The 23,429-nt window shown below is 45.3% G+C and overlaps 1 protein-coding gene across 1 annotated transcript in view; it reads right to left on the bottom strand.

The window, feature by feature from the left end:
- The window catches only part of SFMBT2 (Scm like with four mbt domains 2), a 128,586-nt gene extending 111,602 nt beyond the window's left edge, over nt 1-16,984 (bottom strand). Inside the window, exons 1-2 of the mRNA XM_065855554.2 lie at nt 16,846-16,984; nt 2,494-2,663 (exon numbers count right to left, since the gene is read on the bottom strand). Of these exons, the coding sequence (XP_065711626.1) occupies nt 2,494-2,599 (106 nt within the window). The 5' untranslated portion in view covers nt 2,600-2,663; nt 16,846-16,984. The remainder of the gene's footprint in view (nt 1-2,493; nt 2,664-16,845) is intronic.
- Nucleotides 16,985-23,429: the final 6,445 nt, after the last annotated feature.

Below are 23,429 nucleotides of genomic sequence, written 5' to 3'. Positions count from 1 at the left end.
CAGTGCACTTTTCCTGCATGTTTTTCCTCCTCCTGCGTGTCTAGAGACATTCACTAGATGAGGGCAACCACCTGTGATCCCCACCAGCTAAGTTCCTATCATCTAATTATTTCTGGTTCAGGGGTTTCCTTGAGACAAATATGATCTCTAAGCAGTTAGTACGCTGCATCTCTCTTCCATGAGCATGTCCAGTTTCCACTTGAACCCATTTGAAATAACCAGAACCACTGCAAATAGAATGGAAAAAAAACCAAAATTTTGGCTGGGCTAACAACCCCACAACACAGGAAAGTTTCCACCTGTGTCCCACCTAACATGCAGAGCTCAAGAGCCTAGTTGAACCTATAAGCATCATGGCAAGAACAAATGGACTACCCCACGTTTCAAGCACATCTTCACTGCAATACAGGTAGTCTGCATTCCTTACACGACATCCCTGTCATTTTTCCCTACCTGTGCTGACATCTTGAAACCCACCTGCATTTCCATCTTGATTGCACAAGCATAATGCAGTTGATTGCTAAGACCTGCCCAGGTGGTCACTGGGAAACTGCAGGTCAAGTATCCCACTCCTGTTTATTATTTTCATGGTAAAATTTGCAGAAGATGGCTGCACTGCACAAGGGGTTGTGCAAGACAGCTCATCCTCACTCTAAAAAGCCCATGGTCACCTCAAGGACCACAGCCTGTCATAGAATCACACAATAGTGTGGGTTGGATGGGACCTTCAAAGCTCATCCAGTGCCACCCCTGCCATGAGCAGGGACATCTTCACCAGCTCAGGTCGCTCAGAGCCCCGTCCAGCCTGGCCTGGGATGTCTCCAGGGATGGTTCATCCACCACCTCTCTGGCCAACCTGGGCCAGGCTCTCATCACCCTCACTGTGAAAAATTTCTTCCTCCTTTCTAGCCTGAATCTCCCCTCATCTAGTTTAAAACCATCAACCCTTGTCCTGTCGTAACAGGTCCTGCTAAAACAGCTGCCCCCATCTTTCTTACAGGCCCCTTTTAAGTACTTTATAGTTTGACAGGCATGGTATCCCATTGCTGCGAGTCTCTGCCCCAGTCCCCCAACTCATTAGTGAACATGGCAATGATTCAAGGACCAGCCACAGCTTTCCAATGGGTGGTGTGCAGGGAGACAGGAAAATCACTGAGTTACTACAAGAAGTAAAGAAACTCAAGGTTGGGTGGTTGAATTTCTGAGGTGCTGAGGAAAAAACAGTAAAAAGTAGATGAAAACCACAGCTTTTCAAAGGACTTCAGCACAGCACTGACCAATAAAGCACAAAGAATATCACTGGAGACAAAAGATGCAAAATACACTGAAGGCAAAGTGTTAAGAGTTTTAAAGCTGTCACCCCAACACTGCTACAATTGTGTTTGAGGAGTGATGAATCAGTGATTCACCACTGGTGAGGGCACCTATTTCCATGGAAGTAGACTCAAGGCACCCCTTCAGGAGGTCCACCTGAAAGCACAGAATTTAACCTGCCATTTACAACTTTGGACCCTTTTGTCAAGAATAGCTCTTACAGAAATGCGAGTTCTGGAAAAGCATTCAAGCATCTGAGCACAAACACAAGTACTATAATGCAAAACTAAACCCTTTTGTACAGATTGACTGATAGCTCAGTGTTGCTCTCCACAAATTCATGAGTTGAGCTCTCCCACGCAAACACAGAGCAAGGATGAAGTTACAAGCTATAGCTGAGCCAAATTAACAACACAATGCTCTTGGTCACCCCTCTTCCTCCAGTCACTTCAACTCACAAAGCCATCAGAAATTATCGACTTTTGTTTTCTGGATTAGTTTTCTGCTGGGTTAGAGAGTTGACTGACTCAGCCCAGGGTGTGATGGGTAGCAGAGGTGATGCAAGGGAAGAGATGGTATAAAGAGAGGTCTCCCATTTTGGCATCACAAAGGAGGTAAAATGGGTCTAGCTCTAATGTGCAACTTTACCGTAAGATACAGTCTCCTCCTGTTAAATATGGCAAGTTAAAGCGCCTAATTCCAGAAAAAAATCACCAGAAGCTAGCACTTATTTTTCTGTATCTACCATGATGATGGTCAAATTTAGTGCAGTGAATCCTCACCTTTAAGTGCCCATCCCAGAGCATTACAGAGCATCCAGTCAAACCCACGAGCAGAAGGACAATATGTGACCAGCTCTCAGTTGGCTGATCTAGTGTTTGTGAAGCCCTCTCACATGAAGCACTGAAAAAAATTCCTGAGGAATGTTCTGGGAGAGGGTTTCCATTGCTTTTTAGTTAAATTTTGAATAGATGTAGATGATATCCAGAAGAAGAAAAGCTCAAATTTCCCAACTCATCGACCAGGCGACAGTCTAATGCGTAAGAACCAAAAAAGGCTGTCAAACTGTACAACCATTTCGAATGCTCCTCTGGCAACATGGTTGTTCCCACCCCTACCAGTGACCAGTTGGAGGGCTGTACCAGTGAAGACCACCCACGGCGGTGATGAAGAGCTCACCTGAATCAAACTGCTCCATGTCACCATTGGCCGGGCTCTGACCTTTCTCTGGGGACAGATGCTGGGTCTCTTGCATGGTGACGATGAAAGACGCCCTTGTCTCCATGGTTCAGAGGAAGAGTCTTTGCCCTCCTAATTCATCCTGCAGCAGCAAGCACCTAGAGGACAAGCTAAAAGAGAAAGAAAAAAACTATGAGTGACTTTTTCTACCTACACCAACTCATTCCCTCAGCCTTTTCTAATAGTTTTCAAATTATCCCATGTCAATTATAATCCTTTGATCCTGCTCTCTCCTCCAAGGTGAAGCTAGCAGTGCATGAGGAACCACAACAAAGGACATCCCCCCTTAGCAGTAGTTATATGAAAGTAGCAGTAACAACAATAACAACATACAAGATAATGAGGTAATAAACTAAACCCACAGTATTCAACACAAAGGATTCACATCCTTGATAAGTGGCTCTGGAAGGACCAGCCCATAAGGTGGCACAACCTATTCCCTGAAAGGCCAACTCAACCATCCTCCAGCGAGTCCAGCTCTTGGTATCCAACTTTTTGATGGCTAACACCGTGTGACTTATATCTCACTCCATAAATATTCAAGCTTCCCAAGGGGGATATATTTGTGACAACGAAACAGAGGAAACACTGAAGGAAGAATACCTGATAGAGACGAGAATATGTCTAGAAAATAAAAGTTTAGCATGCAAAATGCAGATACCCCAATGAAATTGCATAGGCTGCAACTGTTTTTCTAATGAAGACTGACCTAAGATAACTGCACCAGTCAGCACCATGCAGGGTAGCAAATATTAACTCAGGTGTAGATTATGTCATGTTGGGTTATGTTGCCAGAGGCGATTGTTCTAGAAGGAGTGAGCACAGTAAATACAAAGTGGAATAAAAACATGCAGAGATGAAAAATGATAAGAGAAAGGGAATACAGACTGACTAGACCCTGAATCAGACACCAGGCTAAATGAGAACTATATTTCTAGCTACAGTAAGTCACCAAGACAAGCAATACCCAGAGATACACTCTTAGGAGTAGATTTAAAAGAACTCCAAAGTGAGCTTTTCGGTAAAGCTCTTTGAGTTGGTGATGAATTACGAGGTGTCAAAGGAGGACTGAAAAAGAGAAACCAAGAGCTCGGGTTATGGGCACAGAGGGAACAAGCTATTCACACAAGATACGCTAAAGCAAAGACACATAGTAGGGGAGGTGTGTGTCCAGAATATACGATGTGCAGGACTGGCACTGCTTATTAGTGAGTGAATCCCACTTGCATGACAGAGACAACTATTCCGGCAGCATCGGCACCAAATGCCCTGCAAGAAGCGTGAGTAAAAGTATGAAAGAAGTTTTACTGCCAGAGGCCAGGCTAAGCAGGAGGTAACAAGATTGTAAAAATATTATGAGGTTTTTTCAACTTTTACTACTCAGGAAGCATATTCAGGATGACTAGATATAACGGTTATAAAACAGAAAGAGGGAAACTGCTCTGTCATAGCACAGATTTTAAGGCTGTTCCAATGAAAACAGCAAGGGAGAAATGAACATGTGAGAGCGGTTACAGGAGGGAGTGAAAAAGATGAGGAGCATGTCAAATATAAGTGGAATATCCATTAACTGAACCATGGTGGGACTGTTTGCTGGAGTGATAACAACACCATCACAGCAATTGCAATTAAACCACGCTAAAACCATGGGTGTTTCACAAAGTATCACTGGTAAAAGTGAATTACCAAGGACAGTGATACAACAGAGACTGTAAACCAATTCAGTGCAATATGCTTTTTGCTCTCTTTGCAAAGTGCTTAGTATACTTGAAGCATTCCATAAATAATAACAATCATTTCCCCACTGCTATGGTCACTACAGCACTTCATCTTTATTCTTGTTTGACGTGAGTCTTGCTAATGAATTAATGTTTATTATATACTATGAGTATTTTGAGTGCCGCTACCCTCAGAACATATCTCATTCATCCCCAGTGTATATTAAGTTTCAATTAACTACAAAACTATAAGCAGTCAGTCTACTGAAAGTCAAAAAAAACACCACTTCTCCTTCGGTAGTGAAAACTTGTGTAAATATCATTAATAATAAACTGGTTAAGTATCAGGATCTTACATGAAGCTTGTTAAATGTGAGAGGAGGGGAGGTTTTAGCAGAAGTTAAACCTCGGGTGGATTCAGCTGTTTTCACTTTTGCCTAGGACACTATTTTAAAAAAATTCAAAAATCAGATAGAAACAGAGAGATCGATTTAAACACAAAAATAATCATCTTAAACAGAACTCAGGGGTAACAATGTAAACACCAAGAAGAAAGATAAGTTATTTGGTAGCATAGTTAAATCTTGTGATGCTCCCGCGATGCTGATAAGACAGTTACGAACTGATAAAAAGCTGAACGTGTCCAATCAGACAACAACAGCATCTGCTGTTTCTTACACAGTCAAGCCCCAAATCTGCTACCAGGCCCATGAGAACAGCCCGTCCCCCTGGGTCAAAGAATTTTGCATCAGAAATAGAAAATGGATGGAAAAACCATCTGAGGCATTCACAACATGGCTGGGATCCATCCTCAGTGGCCATGTCTGGGCTGGGCTTGACCCCACTTTGATTCAAAGCGGGCAATGTAGACTCTCCTAGCCAGATTCAGCAATGTCATCATCATCTTTGTTTCACAGAATCACAAGATTCATCAAATCATTTTGGTTGGAAAAGACCTTTAAGATCATGGAGTCCAACATCGCCAAGTCCACCTCTAAACCATGTCCCTAAGAACCTCATCTGCCTGTCTTTTAAACACCTGCAGGGATGGTGACTGAGGTTTGTTTAACTATTTTAATGTATTTTTTGCTTGAGCTGTGGACAACTTGCTGGTTTTGAAATGTCATCCCAAGAAAACTGGATCTGTCAGAGGCTATAGTTTATCTTCTTATTTTGGGAATAAATGACCTCCTATCATAAACTGTAAACTAGTTAAGTATTTTCCTAATACTATGTGACAACAAGACAAAACTCCAATGCAAACATAAGCTTCAAGATAGCTCTGAGTCTTGGTTTTGGTATAACTAACAAGTAAAGAAAGCTGACATATGGCATTAATTTTTCATTTCTTATTAATTGCTGCTAATTAACACTTCAAACAGAGTCCCCAGCCCTACTGTTAACAGTAGCATTCCGACTGGCCTGCAATCATCAACGTTAAACCAGCAACACCCACCACCGTACTCGGATTTCTCTGTCAATCTGAAGAAATGCGTGTCCACTGGAAACCAAATGAAGGACCACAAGGCACATTACCAGCTTGTAAACTAAGGGATGGGAAAAAGCAGCAAGAGAGGCTCAAGGTGACACTATGCTAGGCAGGAACACAAAGAAAAAATATTATGAAATGCATTTGAAAGAGCAGGGAGGGGGAAAATTCCCTGTTTTCAGATCCCTTGTTCATTCTTCCTGCACAGTGGTGGTTCAAACCCATCCCATTCTTCCCCCACGCAGCTCCCACTCCCCTGGTATTTAATTCAGATCCAGACTCTTAATTCACAAGCAGGAAAAAGCCAGCCAATATTAAAAAAATAAAAAAACCACTCTTTTATTTCCTTCTTCCCACGGCTGTCAGTCTCAGCCGCACCATTATCTCAAACACGCTGTCTTGTCATCTCTATCAATATTGGCTCTTTGTGTAAGTGCCGGCGTTGGCTTCCTTACACCATTTTACATTTCTCATCTACTGTCGACTCCATCCTGGTTTTCCTTCCATTGGAGTAAGTCCCCTTCGTAAGTGAGTCCTTTGGAGAGGTCCCCTACCCACAAACAAAAATCCAGCATCATAGGGATCTCCCTTAGAGTTATTCCTGAAAAACTTCCTTTCTCCCTCCAAGGCACGCTTGGTTAATTGGGATTGACATTAAAAAGACAAGATGCGGGAAGAGAGGATGCAAAAATGTTCCTACATGCTTGAAAGTTCCTGTCTAGATACTGCATCAGTTGTACCAAGTCCTGAATGGTGGAGAAGGAGAAATCCCCCCGCGTTCCCAACAATCTGGCCCCTGCCTCCAATATTTAGTAACATTAATCAATTGAGATGGTCCCACCTCTCAATAAGGAGCCACTTGATGAGTACAGCAGGGCTGCCAGCATGACCCCACGTCCTTGGTGAAGAGCCCCTACCAAGGACGTGGCTGATGAGAAGGTGGGTCCATAGGCAGCTCCAGGGCTCACCGTGGTTCCAGAGCTTGACCCTAAGTTATGTTGGGATATCAGGACTCTGTATTTATTTTTTATGCCAAGTTGGACAGAAGCTGAGTAGGGGTGGCCCCAGTAGACCTTTGTGGTGAATGAATCTGCTAGTTTCACCCAGCCTCCCCAAAGCCAGGAGCAACCACATGTGATTTCACATAGTCTTCACCATCTTCAAGCTTTTTGCAGGACCATGAGTGAAAAAGCCACTGCAAAGCGATCAGTGAAACCATTTTGAAGAAATGGGACCAGATCCACCAGCCTGAACAATTAGGACATTGCGGTAAATGGTGCTGAGGCCCTCAGGAAGCAGGACAGGACCATGCTGAGACCTGCCCTGCCTCAACCTGATCACAGAGATGAGATGGTCATTCCAGTTGTCTCCTCTTCCATCCAACTTTCAGAACACAACATCTTATGTCCCTGCTAACAATCCCCATCTGGCCAAATGGCTTTACATCAGGTAAAATGGAGGCACCTACACCTGAGCAGATGAAGTAAAAGCCTAGGCAGGACACAGATAATACCAGACCAGGTCCTGACTCCATTGTTGACTTCACCTCGGGGTTTTCCAGCACAGCAAATCCCCACGGAACAGCACTACAAGAAACAATGCCCACCAAACATATCCACCTCGGGTGGGATTTGCCTCACCTAGTCAATCATTTGCAGCTAACCTAGAGAAAGCATTTCCAAAGGACGATTTGCATGGTCTAAGTCATACACCCAAAATTCAGATGAGATTAATGACCTTCAGGGAGTGCCTGGGCTTGCACAGCACCTGTTAAGATTTTAGACACCCAAATCTGCCAGCAAACAAACTGAACAAGTAAGATGCTCAGATGCCATATGTTACTGGCCCTGTATGTGGAGCAGGGTGAAGGGGAACTCAGACCTGTGGAACTAGAGCTAGGATGCATGAGTTGGCCACCACAAGACTGAATCATGCTCTCCCTCCTCAGGTGACCCACCCAGGCACCTTCTCACCCATGGGACACAATATGAGACCAGGCATCATCTAAGAGTCAAGGCAAAAAACACCAACTTGATATCCTGCCCGCCCTCAAGCGTTCTTCTCCATGGCACCTCCTTTCTCTTTTGGGACTCCAGCCTTCATCAGGAGGGCCTGATCCAACGTTGTGCTCTTTCAGCCTCTGTTTGCCTCCACTGGCATAGCCTGGAGATACTCATGTCCCAGTGGACCCCAGTAAACACTGAGATCAGTCTTCCCAACAGCCACATTGCAAATCATAACACACACAACCTCTGATTTTTACAGCTCAAAGCAAGTCAACAGTGATGCCGGGTCTCAAAGTCTGGATCTCCATCCTTCGCTTTAAGCAATTAAGGAAACCTTTGCCAATGCTCAGAGACTACCTCAAGAGCATGCAGGCAATGTAAGGCAATAAATGTAATCTCCAGCTCCCCAAAAAAGCTACTTTCCGGGCAATGCTGTAAATCATCTCATTGCTTTTAACATGAGGATGCACAGGACTAACACTGTGGCTAGAAGGAAGTCTGCTCCCCTAAACAGAGGTCCCTAAATAAAACAATATTTCACGCAGGATTGCTGGTGGCACTCTGCCACAATATTTACATCCCGTGAGCATCTGCACAATGCAAATGGAGGCTCATTTGGAAGGGCTATTGAACACATCAAGGAACAATTTCACCTCCTAGAGAAAGAGCCTTTCTTCGCAGACAAAGTACCAGTTGGAAACTTTTTAAGGATGACTTCTTCCAAATTCCAGTCCTTTTTTATTATTATTTATTGGAGAGCTTCCCTCACCAAATGTTTTCACTTATATCAAGTCACAATTTCTTTTATATTGAACACCCCCGCAGGATTTCATTAGGAGCAAATCACTGCTTTGCACAGGGCTGTGTTGGTTCAGATGTACTCCGGGGTGGAAGAAACAAATCCCGTCTAATCCAGAGAAAGAGGAGTGTTCAAAATATTCAGATATATATATTCCACTAGGCTAGGCTGGATGGGGCTTCGAGCAACTCGTTCTAGTGGAAGGTGTTCCTGTCCACAGCAAGGGGTTGGAACTAGATGATATTTAAGGTCGCTTCCAACCCAAACCATTCTATGATTCTACGATGTAAAAACCAGCTGAATGGGGAAAGAGTATAATCTCTTTTCTATGTTCTCAGTGGATCAAAGAGGAAGGCTTGGATTTAAATGAAGGAGGGGACATTTAATTTGGGCATGAGAAGAAATCGCTCACAATGGATCTGGTGAAGAAGCAGGACAGACTGTGGGAAGGGCACAGAGTCTTGCTTTTTGGAGGGGTTAGGAAGCTGATCTGTCCAGAACAGATCTTGGCACAGTTAATCCTGCCGGGGGTTAAGAGATGGTCTGTACAAGCCATGGAGGTCACTTCCAGCCCTCCTGCTCCAGTCACTCTATAGGGCTTATCTTGAAGTCAAGCATCAGTTTCATTTGTGCAACAGCACACCATGTAAATGACTAAGACTGGAGGGAAAACTTGCAAAAATGGGAAACTAGGGAACAAGCAGAGAAAGGAAGGTCTGGATGGTCTGGTCCGTCCCTAAGGGGAAGAAGGACAGGAAACAAACTCCTCTGAAGACACATGATGGATAAGGGTTTATATGAGATGGTGACAGCTCTTTGTAACTCAGCAGGTCCTTGCTCTCCTCTCTTCTTGCACTGGTACCAAACGCCTCATGCTTTTTACACCGACAGAGACAGACCTGCTGCACAAGGCAATTTTTCTCATCCTCCCTACCTGGCACACCCCAGAGTCCAGGATACACACAGAGATAAGCAGCAGTAAAATAAGATAACAGAAAGTAAAAAGCACCTAATTACAGAAAGTAACTTGTTTGCAGTGAAAATCCCTGCGGAGTTAGGGAAGAAAAAAATGAGAGAGATGACAGGCAGGCACAGAGATGTCTGACTGAGGTACCCATCCCACTCTTAGCTGCCCTATGTCTAAATACAACCTGAGGATCTGGAGTTGGACTTAAAGCAACAAGCTGCCAAAAACTTCACCAAGGACCAGATCAAACCTCTAAAATTAAAAGGACTCTTTCATTAAACTTCCTTTCTATACAGCAATGCAATAAGGCATTGCTGCCACACCTGTACCCCGCCGTCGCCCCTGCTAACCCTCGATGTTCCCACCGCGAGCATCCCACACAGCACATGTGCACAGCACAATCCTGTCCTCCGTTCCCACATCACTTGGCTGGGAAAACCTCCCAGATTCAGATGCCAACAGCAGGATTTGGCCCCAAAACACCCTCTGGTGCTGCCACAGACTGCCAGGCCAGGCAAGCGGGTGCCTCTCCCTTGCCCTGCGCTTGTGTTACTGATGCTCATCCACATAGCTGTAAAATCCCCGCCTGTCACAGCACTGGTGTTTTACAACCTCCGTGCACAGATATAAATGTCAGCACAAGGTGTCAGGCCGGGGAGAGGGAGGTCGACAGGTACTAAACCGTCTTGGTTCCAGTTGTTCTGTCACCTCCTCCATGATTCAACAGGCTGTTTCCATGATGTAGCTCTGCTTTGGCAAAGCACTTCTACCTCTGCTAAGGACTGAACATACAACAACCACTTTGGGAATACAGCATGTTTAAGATTAGGCATCTTCTAAAGCTCTCAGTTGTATCCTCCTATAAGGACAGGTTGAGAGAGTTGGAGTGTTCAGCCTGGAGAAGAGAAGCTCCGGGGAGACTTTATTGTGGCCTTTCTGTACTTAAAAGAGGCCGATAAGGAGGATGTGGCCTATTGTGATAGGACAAGGTGTGATGGTTTTAAATAAAGGAGAGGAGATTCAGGCCAGACATGAGGAAGATATTTTTACACTGAGGGTGGTGAGAATCTGTCCCAGGTTGACCAGAGAGGTGGTGGATGCCCCATCCCTGGAGACATCCCAGGCCAGGCTGGACGGGGCTCTGAGCAACCTGAGCTGGTGAAGATGTCCCTGCTCATGGCAGGGGTGGCACTGGATGAGCTTGGAAGGTCCCTTCCAACCCAAACTATTCTGTGATTCTACTAATGTGATCAAGGGCATGAAGAATGAATCAATATCCCCAATGTTCTCTACAACAGACAAAAAACCCACAGGTTTGCACAGTGGCGATATCAACCACCTGCAATGCCTTGTCTTCTCCCGCCTCCGTGCTTGAAACAGAGCTGGTATGAGGAAGCCTTAGACGGGTAACATGAACATACACAGCTACGTATCATCCCAAAACACCTCATGTGATGCTCTTCATCTCCAAACACCAGCCAAAAAAAACATCAGTCAGACCCCCTGAATGGGACCAATCAGCCAAGTGATAGAAGTCACCCAGCAGGAACCACAAAACACTGTTTTCACAGACTTAATTTAGGGCCCAATTCAGAAGTCCCTCATCAGCCAAAACTCCCATCTCCTGGGGCAATCAGTTCTGCCTTCTATGTTGCGGTGTTTTGCTGCAGTCGGAGCTGTTTTCCAAAAAAACCACGCAACATGCAGACCAGAATCCAGGAAACATCTGCCATCTGATACCAACACTTTTTAGGAAAAATGACATTTTAGGTCTTGGCACTGTTTGATTCATTTAAACAGCACAGTTGATCAGCATTTGGGCTTAGTCCTACATACATTTACATCCCTCTCAGTACTTCACATCCAGAAGCAGCTTCACCAACTGGCAGGATTTGCCAAAAAAAGAGAAATCCAGCCCTCACAGTCATTTCCTGCCATCCCTTGGTACATCAGCAGAAAGAGGAGGACCCTTCACTTCACCAAGGGCACATGAGGGCAGCCACGAGATCCCTACCAAGGTCCATGCAGAACCAAATTCCACAAAGACATCTGAACCCAGAGCCCTGAAAGTCACATTCACGGTGTTAATTCCACCCTGTTTCTCTAAGACAAGGCAAATTGGACTCCCTTTCGTTCCACAAGTGGCCTCTAAGAGGTGCCATGGTGCACATGTGAGCTGCTCCAGGACATCCAGGTTTTAATGTCCCACCACCCCTTATACAATGGTACAACATTGTGGAGCCTGGTCCTACACCTCCACTGAGCTCCCACCCTGGACCCTGCTCAAAACATCATCTAAGAAACAGTTAAATATTATATCTTCTTGTTCTTTCTTTAAAGGGATAATTTTAATGCATCCAGGAAAGCTATTGCTTCCCACCCAAAAGTCTCTGCAAGGGACTTATGACTCCCTAGACTTTAAGGATCCTCAGCCCATGGTCATCTTGCCTGATCTCCTACATGGCACAGGCAAACAATAACGTCACCTCCTGGATTTTAGTGGAGGGAATTCATCTTCCTTGCTAAGCAACTAAACACAAAACTTCCCAATAATTTACATTCAAACTCGGTCTCAGGACTTCACCCAGGAAAATAGGACTCCCTTTGCACAAGCCACCCCAGTGATGTTAACGGTATTAATCATGAAAGAAAGAATTGTGGTTGATGATAGTAAAAATAGCAAGTATTCTGCCCATGTCTTTTTTCAAGCCTCACACCTGCTCAGAAATGATCTCTCAGTCAGCTGTCAAGACATCCTTGGGTTTTGTTTTGTTTCTATTTTTTTTTATTACTATTTAATTTTAGAGCAAATGCTTCTGATTCATAAAAACGGAGTAACTGTAAAAACACTTTCCAAAGCAGGCCTCTCAAGAATGCTTTGTTTAGGTCTTGCAAAAGGCCAATGCCAAAATAAACTTTTTCAGGAGTTTTTTAAATGCCAGTGACAGTGTCTTTACTCCTATTTCTCTCTTGCTCTGTTTTGCAACTCAAACATTTTTAATCACTGTAGGAATCACACTTGAGATACAGAAAAAGCAAAGAGAAATCTTCCGGCAGAAAACCCATAAGATGGATTTGACTGGTTTCATCAGAGATGACTATTGTGCAAAGACCAACAATTTCAAATTGTGAGATCTAAATATTGACAAGGCACCATCAGCTACTCTAATCCTAAAAAAAACCTTGCTCCTGAAGACCGGCACATTACAATGACAGAACAAAGTCGGTATTTGCAAATAGCATCACTATTAGCAACAGCACCAGCATTTCATTGTCAACACTAAGGACCCTGCTGCACCAGCTAATATACTCTGTATGTGTCAATAAGAAAGGACCTCTGACACCTCTATCACCTTCAGGTCACCTAAAATGTGGCCCTGGTGGTCACCACATTACTTTTCTGTGTGCGTCTTCAGAAGCTTTGGCTCCTCTGCTTCAAGTTTTGGTTGTTTATCCCAGGTTTTGGGGCTTTCCACAACTCTCTGACATTGTCCTGTGGACACAGTCAGGGCCCAGCCACCTCCTTCAACCACCACCACCCTTGAAACCCCCCCAGCTGCTTTCCACACCTCCCTCTACCCCACACCGACCTGAATTTAGCAAAAGGTCCTTAAAGAACTAAGACAGCACCTCCTCTATCATACCCTGCCCTTCAGCAAGCATCCCCTCACTGATGCTGTCATTATATCAACCCCATGGCTGCAAATAGGCCAGAAAGAGTGACTCTACATATTTAACAGGACAGCAGCACAAGCCGAGGGTGGGGGGAAAAGCAACACGAGTTTGAAGAGTTGACAGTCGCAGCATTTATTCTGTTTCTAGTAACACTACCATAAAGTTTTCATAAATGCTACATTAAAACATCAACTTTCTGTCCAGCCAGTCAATTATCGCTCATAATCACAGCTATATACTTTCTCCCACAGATGTTCTTACATCTGTGTGAAACACTCTACCTCTGCAACATCCTTATGACATCTGTTGGATATCTGTAAATGTTTTCTCAATATACAAATGAAATTATACTGTCTTGCTTATAATGCATGTACTGCCCCAGTACCCCGGGCACCCCCTTAAATAATTAAAAAGGTATTTCCTTGTTGTTTACAATGTACTAGTCTCTGATAGCTCTTTGTCATATCTATTTAAACAGCTTTTAGGTTTTCACTTAGCAACAGATTACCAAACCTCCATCTTATCACAGGAGTTATTAGGACCTAATCCTTTATAAGCACTAAAGTTATTAGACTTGCGAGAATATTTTCTTCCCTTCCATAAATAACCTTTTGGAAAGAAAAAAAGAGGAATAAAAAGCCACTTGCATCCCTGCTCACCCAGGCAACAGTCCCAACCCTGGTAAGAAAACCTGCCTCACCTGCTCCTCCTTTGCCCCCAGCAAAGGAAATCAAATTTGTCTGTACCTAAATTTCTTGGGACGAGAAGCAAATTGCAGTAAATCCTGGCCAGCAATTCCCTGTTGCTGCAGGAAAAAAGTGTCCGGCAGGTGAGACCAGAGCTAACCCTAATGCAATCCGTGCATCAGCAGGGTGTGCACGGGCTTTGTGCTGCAATGGGACCCCCTTTTTCAAGGGAAATAAGAGCAAAGAAGTGGTCCCATAAACACAGCCCCTTTGGCTGATGTGGGTGTCCCCAGGATGGCAAAGAGCCAAGGCTGGGGGAGATTTGGGGAAGGGGGGTCACCCCATCTTGCATGGGGTGTCAGTTGTAGAGTCTGATACAGGCAATGCTGACGCAAAGTGATGTGTTCCCATCAGAAAGTGCAGTTTGCAAAGAAAGAGCCATTTTAGGCTGTTTTGTTTGTTTCCATTTTTAAGCAGATCCCTCCATGACAAAGAAAAACAAGTGAAGTAAGGGAAGATGGGTAAGATCCCAGGTACAGGTGGATCCCCAGGGACCTTTGCACCCTCCATCCCCACGTCCACATCACACAACCAGGCAAAACTGCCCCTCTGCTCAGGCACCAAGTTTATCTTCTACAACATCTTCTACCCCAAGAGAAAACTGATTTTAAAAGCTGTCCTGTCCAAGGAGCAGCAAACCTGGGGATAGAGAGATGCATGGAGAGGGATTGATTCTATTTTGCAATGGCTCCATCCCTTCTCATCCCCACAGGTTGACATATTTTGCCACCCAAGTCCCACCACTGTTAGACAGCTGACTTCCAAGATGCCCTGCTTATAATTAGTGCTGTTTTCTGATATTTTGACAAGAAATCACAATCCTCCTCAGCCTGGTGTTCTCCTCTAGCCCCCTCTCCACCACCATACCCTGTGATGCAAGTTTGCTGGTTCCCTGAGCGGCAAAACTTGGTCCTGGCAAGGACCTGGGGCTGGGGAAATAGAGTGGGAAGATGGAACACAGCCCTTTTGGAAGGGGAAACTTCAACTTGTGTGACAAGGTGTGCAAACAGCATCTCCAACCACTCCTGCTAAATCAAAGCATGGTGGGTTTCTGGAGAGCATCTCCAAGAGGTGCGGGGAATTGGGTTGGCACATCAGCTCTCTTATCACCCCGGGATCCTCTCTGGCTCCTCCACCCACACCCAGGCACCGACAGCCTGTGATGCTGGAGCATCACCTCCCATGGCTACAAAACACAGACACTCCAAAGTTAACACCTTGCATCCACAATGAAACAACCCCAAAACAGCAGCTATGAAGTTGCCCTCTGCATGGGAACAAGGGAAGTTTCTCCTGCTTCTGGGACAGCCTCACTCCTCCACACCCCTGGAAAACACATTTGCAAAAAGCAGCTGGGAAGGGCACAAACAACTCCCTGCAAACTCCTCGCAAACTCCTACTTGCTTGCTTTGCAAAAACTGTGATTCACCTCTGTCGTCGTGGGCTTTTTAGGGTCTCTCTGCAAGAGACGCTGATTGTGGCACACACTGGTAAAGTCACTTGTTTGGCAGCCCAAATTCCCATGCAATTTCAGAGCTTTTTTGCTAAACAACAGGAAAAAAAATAAACAAAACAACCCACATCGCCGGCTGACTGCACCGAGGCAAGCAGGGAAGGCTTGACAGCTCCAACAGGACATCTCATCCCACGATATGTCTACAGTTAATGCAAAATAAATCATCGCTGTGTCTCTCGGCATTTTATTACTTTTCTTTTCCCCCCTTTCTCATGGCATGTCTGCAATTTTGGCATTCAAAGGTAAATCGGCCGAGCTCCCAAGTCCACATGTCCCTTCTCATGGTTTCTTCCCAGCACACACGAATGTCCTACACTTTTCCCACCAGCGAGTCCTGCGGGGGGGGGACCCCAAGGACGGATCCCATCCTTCTCCCTCCACATTAAATCCACCAGCGCACCTCTCCGAGCAACAAAAGCGAGTAGAACCAAACGTGTGGCACCGCGGCTTTCCCCCTCTTCTCCTCTCAAAATGTTTATTTTCAGTTTTTAAAGACACCTTAACCCGCCATGTTGCACTGACAAGCTTTATAAATATTCATTTACCGCAGTTCGGGAGCGCTACGGGAAAAATATGTACAGATCAGGGCTGCACATTTTGGCACAGCTGATTGCTTTCTTTTCTCTTTTTCTCCCCCTCCGCCTTTTGCAGCAGCTTTGCTTTTTTCTCCCACTCTCCCCTGCAGATTCAGAAGAAACCCACCCTCACACCCAAAATAACTCTTTCCGAGACGTGCATCACCCGAGTAAATCTGAAAAGAGGTCGCGCAAGCATTTCTCAGGAAAGTACTGAAACGATACATACTACTTAAAAAAAATGTGAGCATTTAAAATGCGATACGCTGAGATAAGAAGAAAACCCTCGCACGCTTGGGATTAATTGCACAGGCACTGTAAACCCTGCCCGTGATAACTCCAAGAAGGCACCGCGGGGGGAGCGGGACCCCCGGAGCCGAGCGCAGGTACCGGCGGCTCCCGCCGGGGGATCTGCCCGAGCAGCCCCGACAATCCGCACGGCAACACTTCGCAACAACTCCCACCGCCTTTTCTTCCCTTTGGAGAGGGGAGAAAAAGAAAAGAGAAAAAAAAAAAAACCAAACAACACGACACCCACACTCAAGTTCCTCCGCTTAAAAAATAAATAAATTAATTAAATAAAATAAATTAAAAAAAAAAAAGGAAAAAGAAAAAAAAAAGGGAAAAGAAAAACAGAAAAAAAAAAGGAAAAAGAAAAAAAAAGGCGCTTTCTGATAAATCTCGGAAGACGAAAAGCGACTCTCTCCACCCAAGCGGTGCAGAACCCAATAAATAAAATAAAGGGAAATGCCAGCCGGGAGGGTTGGGGGAAAGGGGGGGCTGCCGGGCGCGGTACCTTACCTGGGTAAGTTTGCCTTTTTTTGGCTGTTTTTTTCTATATTTATTTTTAATTTTCCGCGCCTCGGCGCAGAGTCCCCCGCGGTGCGCGGCGCTGCGCGGAGCCGACCCGTCCCTCCGCCCGCACTCGCGGCAGACTCATTCCAATATGGCATCCGCGCAGTGCGCATGCCTAACACTCTTTTTAGGGCTTTTTTTTTCAAGCAGCCAACTCCTTCAGTGACCTTTTTCAGCAGTTTCATAAAAAACGTAAAAAATCACATACACATCCCAACCACCATCGCCTCGGTTCCGCCGCTCTCCGCATCCGCGGTGCCTCCGCGCACGGAGCTTTGCCTCCGCCCGGGAAATGGACTTAAATAACCGCGGGGGATATTGAAATTCACTCGTGAAATTGATGCGGTTCCGCCGCGCTCCGCGCTGCGCAGCGGTAACGCGGTCTCGCCGTCCGCGCGTTAAATACCGTGAAATACCATAAAGCGTTTTATACCGCCGGCAAAGTGGGAGCTTTGCCTCCCATCTTCCCCTCCCCACTGCTCTCCCCAACCTCTTTTTTTTTCGGTTTCTCCCCTTATTTCGTGTTCTCGAAGAAACTTCCAGGGAGGGAGATGGAGGAAGAAGGGAAAACAAAATGCACCCCGTCTCCGCCCGTCCCCCCCGCTTCGACAGGCTCCTGCATTACCTGTTTACTCCCTGTTGCATAAAATAAACCTTTAAAATAAGCAAGGCAAGGCACAAAGCAAGATGCAAAATCAACTGGTGCGCACCCTCCCGCACAACTTTCTGTCGTTTGCACGTTTGGGGTTTTTTTCTGTTGTTATTTCTTTATTTAGCGGTTGCAGGGGATTCACGGCAGAGTTGCGCTGCACGTCGGCTGTGCTCGTGTGGGGGTGTTCGCACGTACAACCACACTGCGGGATTTTTCTGATTTGTTTCATTCTCCTTTCGAGAAAATCGGCCCCGATGCAGAGCTGGAAAATCTGGCCAGACACCATCTCCTATGCCCCCCCGCACCGACTGTTGCTACCCCTGGGGATGCCAGAAAAAAATCCCGGGGGCAGAATGGGGTTGAAAGTCCCCGATGTACCCGGGATTATTCGGGATGTTCCAACCGGTGGTGGCCGGCCGGCTCTGGGGCTTTCCCACCCGGGTTTGCTCAGTGAGTGTATTTTGCAGGGATTTTGCTCCCTCTCTCAAAGCCCTGCCCAGGGCTGCATAATACTCTTTACTGTGGATTTTTGGAGCCCCAAATCCCTTCTCGCAGGGGCTGCATCCCTGATAAGGCTGAGGATGCGGGTGGGTGCGTTTGGAGCATCCTCTGAGATGAGGGCTGGCACAGCACACACATGTTCAACAAGTGGGGAGGAGAGTGGAGGGAAGGGGCATCCGTGCTTCAGGGCAACAACCAGTCCTGGGCTTTGTCTTTTCCACCTGTAAAACTCACCCCCAAACGCTGGTGTGTGTCTCCTCCCATGCCTGAGTTGTCAAGTTTTCATCTCAAAGATGCAACTGCTGCCTCCACTTGTTTTTCTGAGCCACAGTTTGAAGTTTCCAGCACCCTTTGCACTGGTTCCTGCTGGGGATTCATTGCTGAACCTCCCCAATCCCCTTCTTTTCCACTTCCCTCATACCCTTTATTTTCTACCAGCCTCTCACAGACACATTAACAGACCACAGGGAGTTTGTGCAAGAAGATAAGTGAGGAATGCCATAGAGATGGAGAAAGGTGTGATTATTTTTTTTTCTGGGATACAGTTATGGAGAAGACACTGAAGAATTAAGAAAAGAGCAAACACTGCAGATGGCGCATTTCTTTGCCACAGTCCACCTTCTTGCCATTCCCAGTCCATCTCTGGAAGGTCATGGAGATGGATTCAGCCCCTCCTGTTCCAGCCGAGGTCCTATAAATCATACAAATCAAGCAGCTTATATCTTTCAAGGCTTTGGATTGGGTGGGATTTCCAAACAGCAAGAGAACATCATCAGAACTTCAAAATAAGTCCAAAAACACAACAGGTGCCAGGGAAGTACTGAAGTCCCATTTCTCCAGATGATCATAGAAGTGGGTGACATTTTCAGCATGGTGACATTTCAGATTTTCAACACACTTTTGAAAAAAAGATGCTCTGCAAACACGATGTCTGTGTTCTTGCTCCTTTTAACCTGCTCTGAATTAGGTTACACTGGGATTCCTCTCTCTGCAGCATGTTTTGATCCAAAGCTGGTGACGGGTGACACTACTGTCATCCAGCTTAGGGACACAGCCACAGCAGCTCTCACAGCAGTTCAGATGTGTCTCCATCTCTTTTCCATTAACACCGGACACCTTTGTGCTTTATTTCCATTCACACTTAAGTGCTCTTTGCAGGAGCTTTGGTTCCGCTCACCTCTCTGGAGCTTCTTCCTCCCTCCTGGCTTCTGTTTTCTCTGTCCTGCCCTCTTCTATTTTCATTTAGAAACTATTCTGAAGCACCGACAGTGCATTTGGCCCTGTACATAGAGATGTAGAAGAAAGAGATCTGAATTAGCTCTGTGAATGGTGTCCAAAGAGGTGGATTAAAAAAAATAGTAATAATATTTGAGGCTGAGGAAGAAAATCCCTTTGGATTTTTTCCTGAGCAGCTGCTACAAAAAGACTTTTAGATATGAATGAAAAGGTGTGGATTTATATCAGGTCGGATCTGAAGATGACTGTAACAGCTCTTGGCAGCAAAGGTTTTGGATCTTGCTCATAGCTGAGAATACAGATTGGTTTAGTGGACATGAACTGCAGTAATAGCTGAGAGATTTGATTTTAACATTACCTTTCAGAGCATCACTGTGAAAAAAGAAAGCACTCAGAGAATTACTGAATTATCTCAGGACAGTATCCTGAGATATAACATTGATTGAATCCCTGTGGTGGAAAATAAAACCCACCGTTACCTCCAGTTTTAGTCCCAGTGACATTGTGTTCTCAGGATGTATCTTCAATCCGTTAAAACCAACCCATCTCTATTAATTTTACTGCTATCCATGCTGTTTAATGCCACATCTGTTGGCAGCTACGTGACACCCAAAATTGTGTTTCAAATTGGGAACAGAAGTTCCACATCTGAATTTTTTGTTGTTGTTTTTAACAAAAATATTTTCATGCAAATAGCACTGATTAAGAAATGAGATTTGTCTGCGCACCAAGTACCCAACTTGTAACGATGGTCTATCTGCCCTTGCCTCCAGTGATCACACCCAAAGAATATAACTGTTCACATCCCAGGTTTTCATAGCTGAACAAGACAAACATGTCCAACCCAGTGAAATTCAGACAGTCCTATTACTTTAGATCAGTGTCACCCATCCTTAGAAGAACGGAGCTGAAAGGAAAATTCACTGGAAGAGAACTGGTCTTGTTTTACACAAAACCAGGACAGTCAGATATCAGCGGTTCCTGATCTCTGGGATAGATCTTCACTACACAAAACCCTTTCCGTTTTCCCATCTTCAGCAGGTTCAGGTTTTTGGAGGAGAGGTGGGGATGTAAAAAGATCCTCTACATAGAGAGACACAAGCATGCACACACAGAAAAACGTTACAACATGAACACTCCAAATTTCTCTCTGCTGGCCCAAAAAGATAAATTCCCTGGGGGACACCATAGATGGATGTGCACCTGGGCATCTGTGTCTGGCCCAAATTTAGTCAGAATACCCCAAAAGCTTAACACGGCTCTGGAATAAGGTCCATATTTGTACATGGTGTCTAGACGTGTTCATGAACATGACTAAAGGGCACTAGCTTTGCATGCAGCACAAATGGTGAGGTCTGAGCCAACCTTTTCACAGGTAAAATGGCAAAATTCAGGCTCTGGAGGTTCACCTGTGATAAACAATGTCAGACTGGGGAGGAGTGATTTGGCAGCAGCCAGGCTGACACCCAGAGGAGCTCCACTTTGGGGAGATAGTTGCTGGCTTTGAGATGCTGCCATCAAGTCTCACGGCACTGCAAGAAGGAGCAAGGTGGTGGAGCTGGCACTAGTGAATTATTGGGGATGGTTCGAAGTATCAAAGCTGAGTGAGCTGAAGCAGAGACACTGTCTAACAGGAGCTTGGTGTCAGGAGGAGACCAATGCCCCAGGGAAGGTTTAGATTGGGTATTAGGAAAATAAGGTGGTCAGACATTGGAACAAGCTGCCCAGGGAAGTGGTGGAGTCACCATCCCTGGAGGGGTTTAAAAGATGCATAGATTAGGTTCTTAGGGACATGGGTTAGTGCCAGTGTTGGGTTAATGGTTGGATTCAATAATCTTGATCAACCAAAATGACTTTATGATTCTATGACATAGCTAAGCTACTTTGCATTTTCTCCCCCGCCATGCAGCAAAATGTGGCCTTGAGCTTTTAAGTCTTACAGTATTCAACCCACCTCATACTCAGTCTTTACGAGAGGAAAAGACACCATAAGGCTCTTATTTCATACCAGTTGATGCTGGCATTGTGTCTTGGGCCAGAGCTATCACTCACTTACACCTTTGTCTCCTTTTTACTCGTAAACCCGAATTCAGGGAGAAGTTGGTCCCTGGAAGCTGGCCTTGAGATGCTGAAAGACTAGTTTCACAGTGCCATCTCCTGGAAAGAGAAACCACATTTAGGCTGCATTTTGGAGATATCTTTTTTCATCTGATTTATCGTTGAGTGTCAGGCACTTCAAAGGCAGGTGTTTAAGGCATGACCTAAAGAAGACATTAGCATAAGCAACGTTAATCCAAAGTTTAAACTGTCTCCTTGCACTTTGCAGTAAAAGTCGTGTTTCTTAAACGCTGTGAGCAGGAATGATATGACTGGTTTGGGATTTATAAAATGCTCACCAGGATATAGTCTCACACCTCTTTGTACCTCTTCCTTGACAGCACCGGGGGTTGCAGAGGCAAAAAAATGGTCCTTTGTTTTACCCCTTCTCCTGCAGTAGCTCTAAGGACACCGTGGCAAAGGGATCATCATCACCTCCCGAATGGGGGGTCTCAGGGACAGGCACCCCCACAGCATCCAGCAGCAGCTGCCCTGCAGACCCCTGACCACACAGCATGTGGAGACCCACACATCAGTTCCACAGCCCAAAGCAGTCTTCATTGCAGCTTGCTCACCAAATTTTGTTTATTTGCATTGCCTCTTGATTAGAAATTGCTGTGTAGGGCTTAGGACTATTCAGCAGAGGGGCAATGACTGGCTTTAACATGAAGTGGAAAATCAGAGCCAGTGCATCACGTCTGCAGCTCAGGAAAGCCTAGAAAGTGTGTTCTCAGTGCTAAACAATAGCTTTTCCACCTTAGCAATAAATGAAAAGGAAGCACATGTTATGTCCAATAAATCACAGCGCTGAGGGTCAATACTGAGGCACAGAGCTATGAGTCTTATTGATCACGCCTGCACTACGGAAGAGATCCACTCCCATATCCAAAACTTGCTCTTTTCTACCAGCTATTTACAGCTTCCTTATTTATTTTGAGTATTTACAGGCTTTTTCTCAGCAAGAAAACAGCTCCTGGGTTGTTTAGCTTCTAAGAGCTGGTGTTGGGAAGGGAGGCTGGGGAAACTGAGGCAAGAGGGGCTCAGCTCACACACACATGCAATCCCAGGGCAAGGCTGCAGTGATGGAAAGGGATGCAGAGCTCTGAAGCAGGGCAGCACAGCAGAGTGGTAATATTATAGCTTTCACCTTACAGCTGTGTTTCTGCCCAACTCTGTGATGCTAAATAAGTCATTTGGTCATTTCCCCTCTCACACCTTACTACAGGAGTCTCTCCAATGGTATAACAAGGCTAAAATTTCTGACCAACAAGGATAACCAGGAGCTCACAGCTTATTAAGAAAATGTAAATTCTGCCTCAAATCTGCATTTCTCATAACTGAGAAATGATCCCAATGGGGGACAGGAGCAGTTGGGTGAATTCTGCATCACAGCAATGCAAACTATTGGGTTGTTCTGGCTCTCCATGTGCCCTGCTTGAGGAGCAGACTCGAAAGCCAGACCAGGCACTTGCACGGTTTAGTATGGCATCTGATTTATGAGCTGGGTGGCTGTGGGGAGAAATGCCTTGGTACATTGCTACAACTGCCCAAAAGTTCATCCACATCATGTTTCGTGCTCAAGTTTCTCCGGAAAACATCTCTTATTGCAACAAAAAAACCCTAATCTTGCAACTATACACCTGTCTTTCTCCTCCTTCCTTCCAGCCCATGCTCACTGGCACCCCCAAAATAACAGTGAAGAATTAAATGGGTATATAAGGACATTTTTAAATTGACAAAAACAAGGTGAAAATTATGCGTTTGGAAGCATCTCTCTGAAGCCGGCTGTGAAACAGGCTTGTGGATGGCTTTTGCTCTTCTAACGGCTCCTTCTGTGTTGAGGAGGAAGATTAAGAATGAAATGCCACTAATTGCACATAAAGGCCCCGGCTCCCACAATAGTGTAAATGTACATTGTATTCCGCTTAATCTCCATCTGCCCCTAAGAGCATAATTGATTTTTTATTTTAATTTGAAGAAGCTGACACTTCTATTTCTTCACTGCCAGGTTGCTAAGCACATTTAATAAGAACATGTACAAGTG

The sequence above is a fragment of the Patagioenas fasciata genome, chromosome 1 (genome assembly GCF_037038585.1).
Source record: "Patagioenas fasciata isolate bPatFas1 chromosome 1, bPatFas1.hap1, whole genome shotgun sequence".
NCBI lineage: Eukaryota > Metazoa > Chordata > Aves > Columbiformes > Columbidae > Patagioenas > Patagioenas fasciata.
Note: the sequence above shows the minus strand (reverse complement) of the source record. Positions and strands in the feature narration are given on the sequence as shown.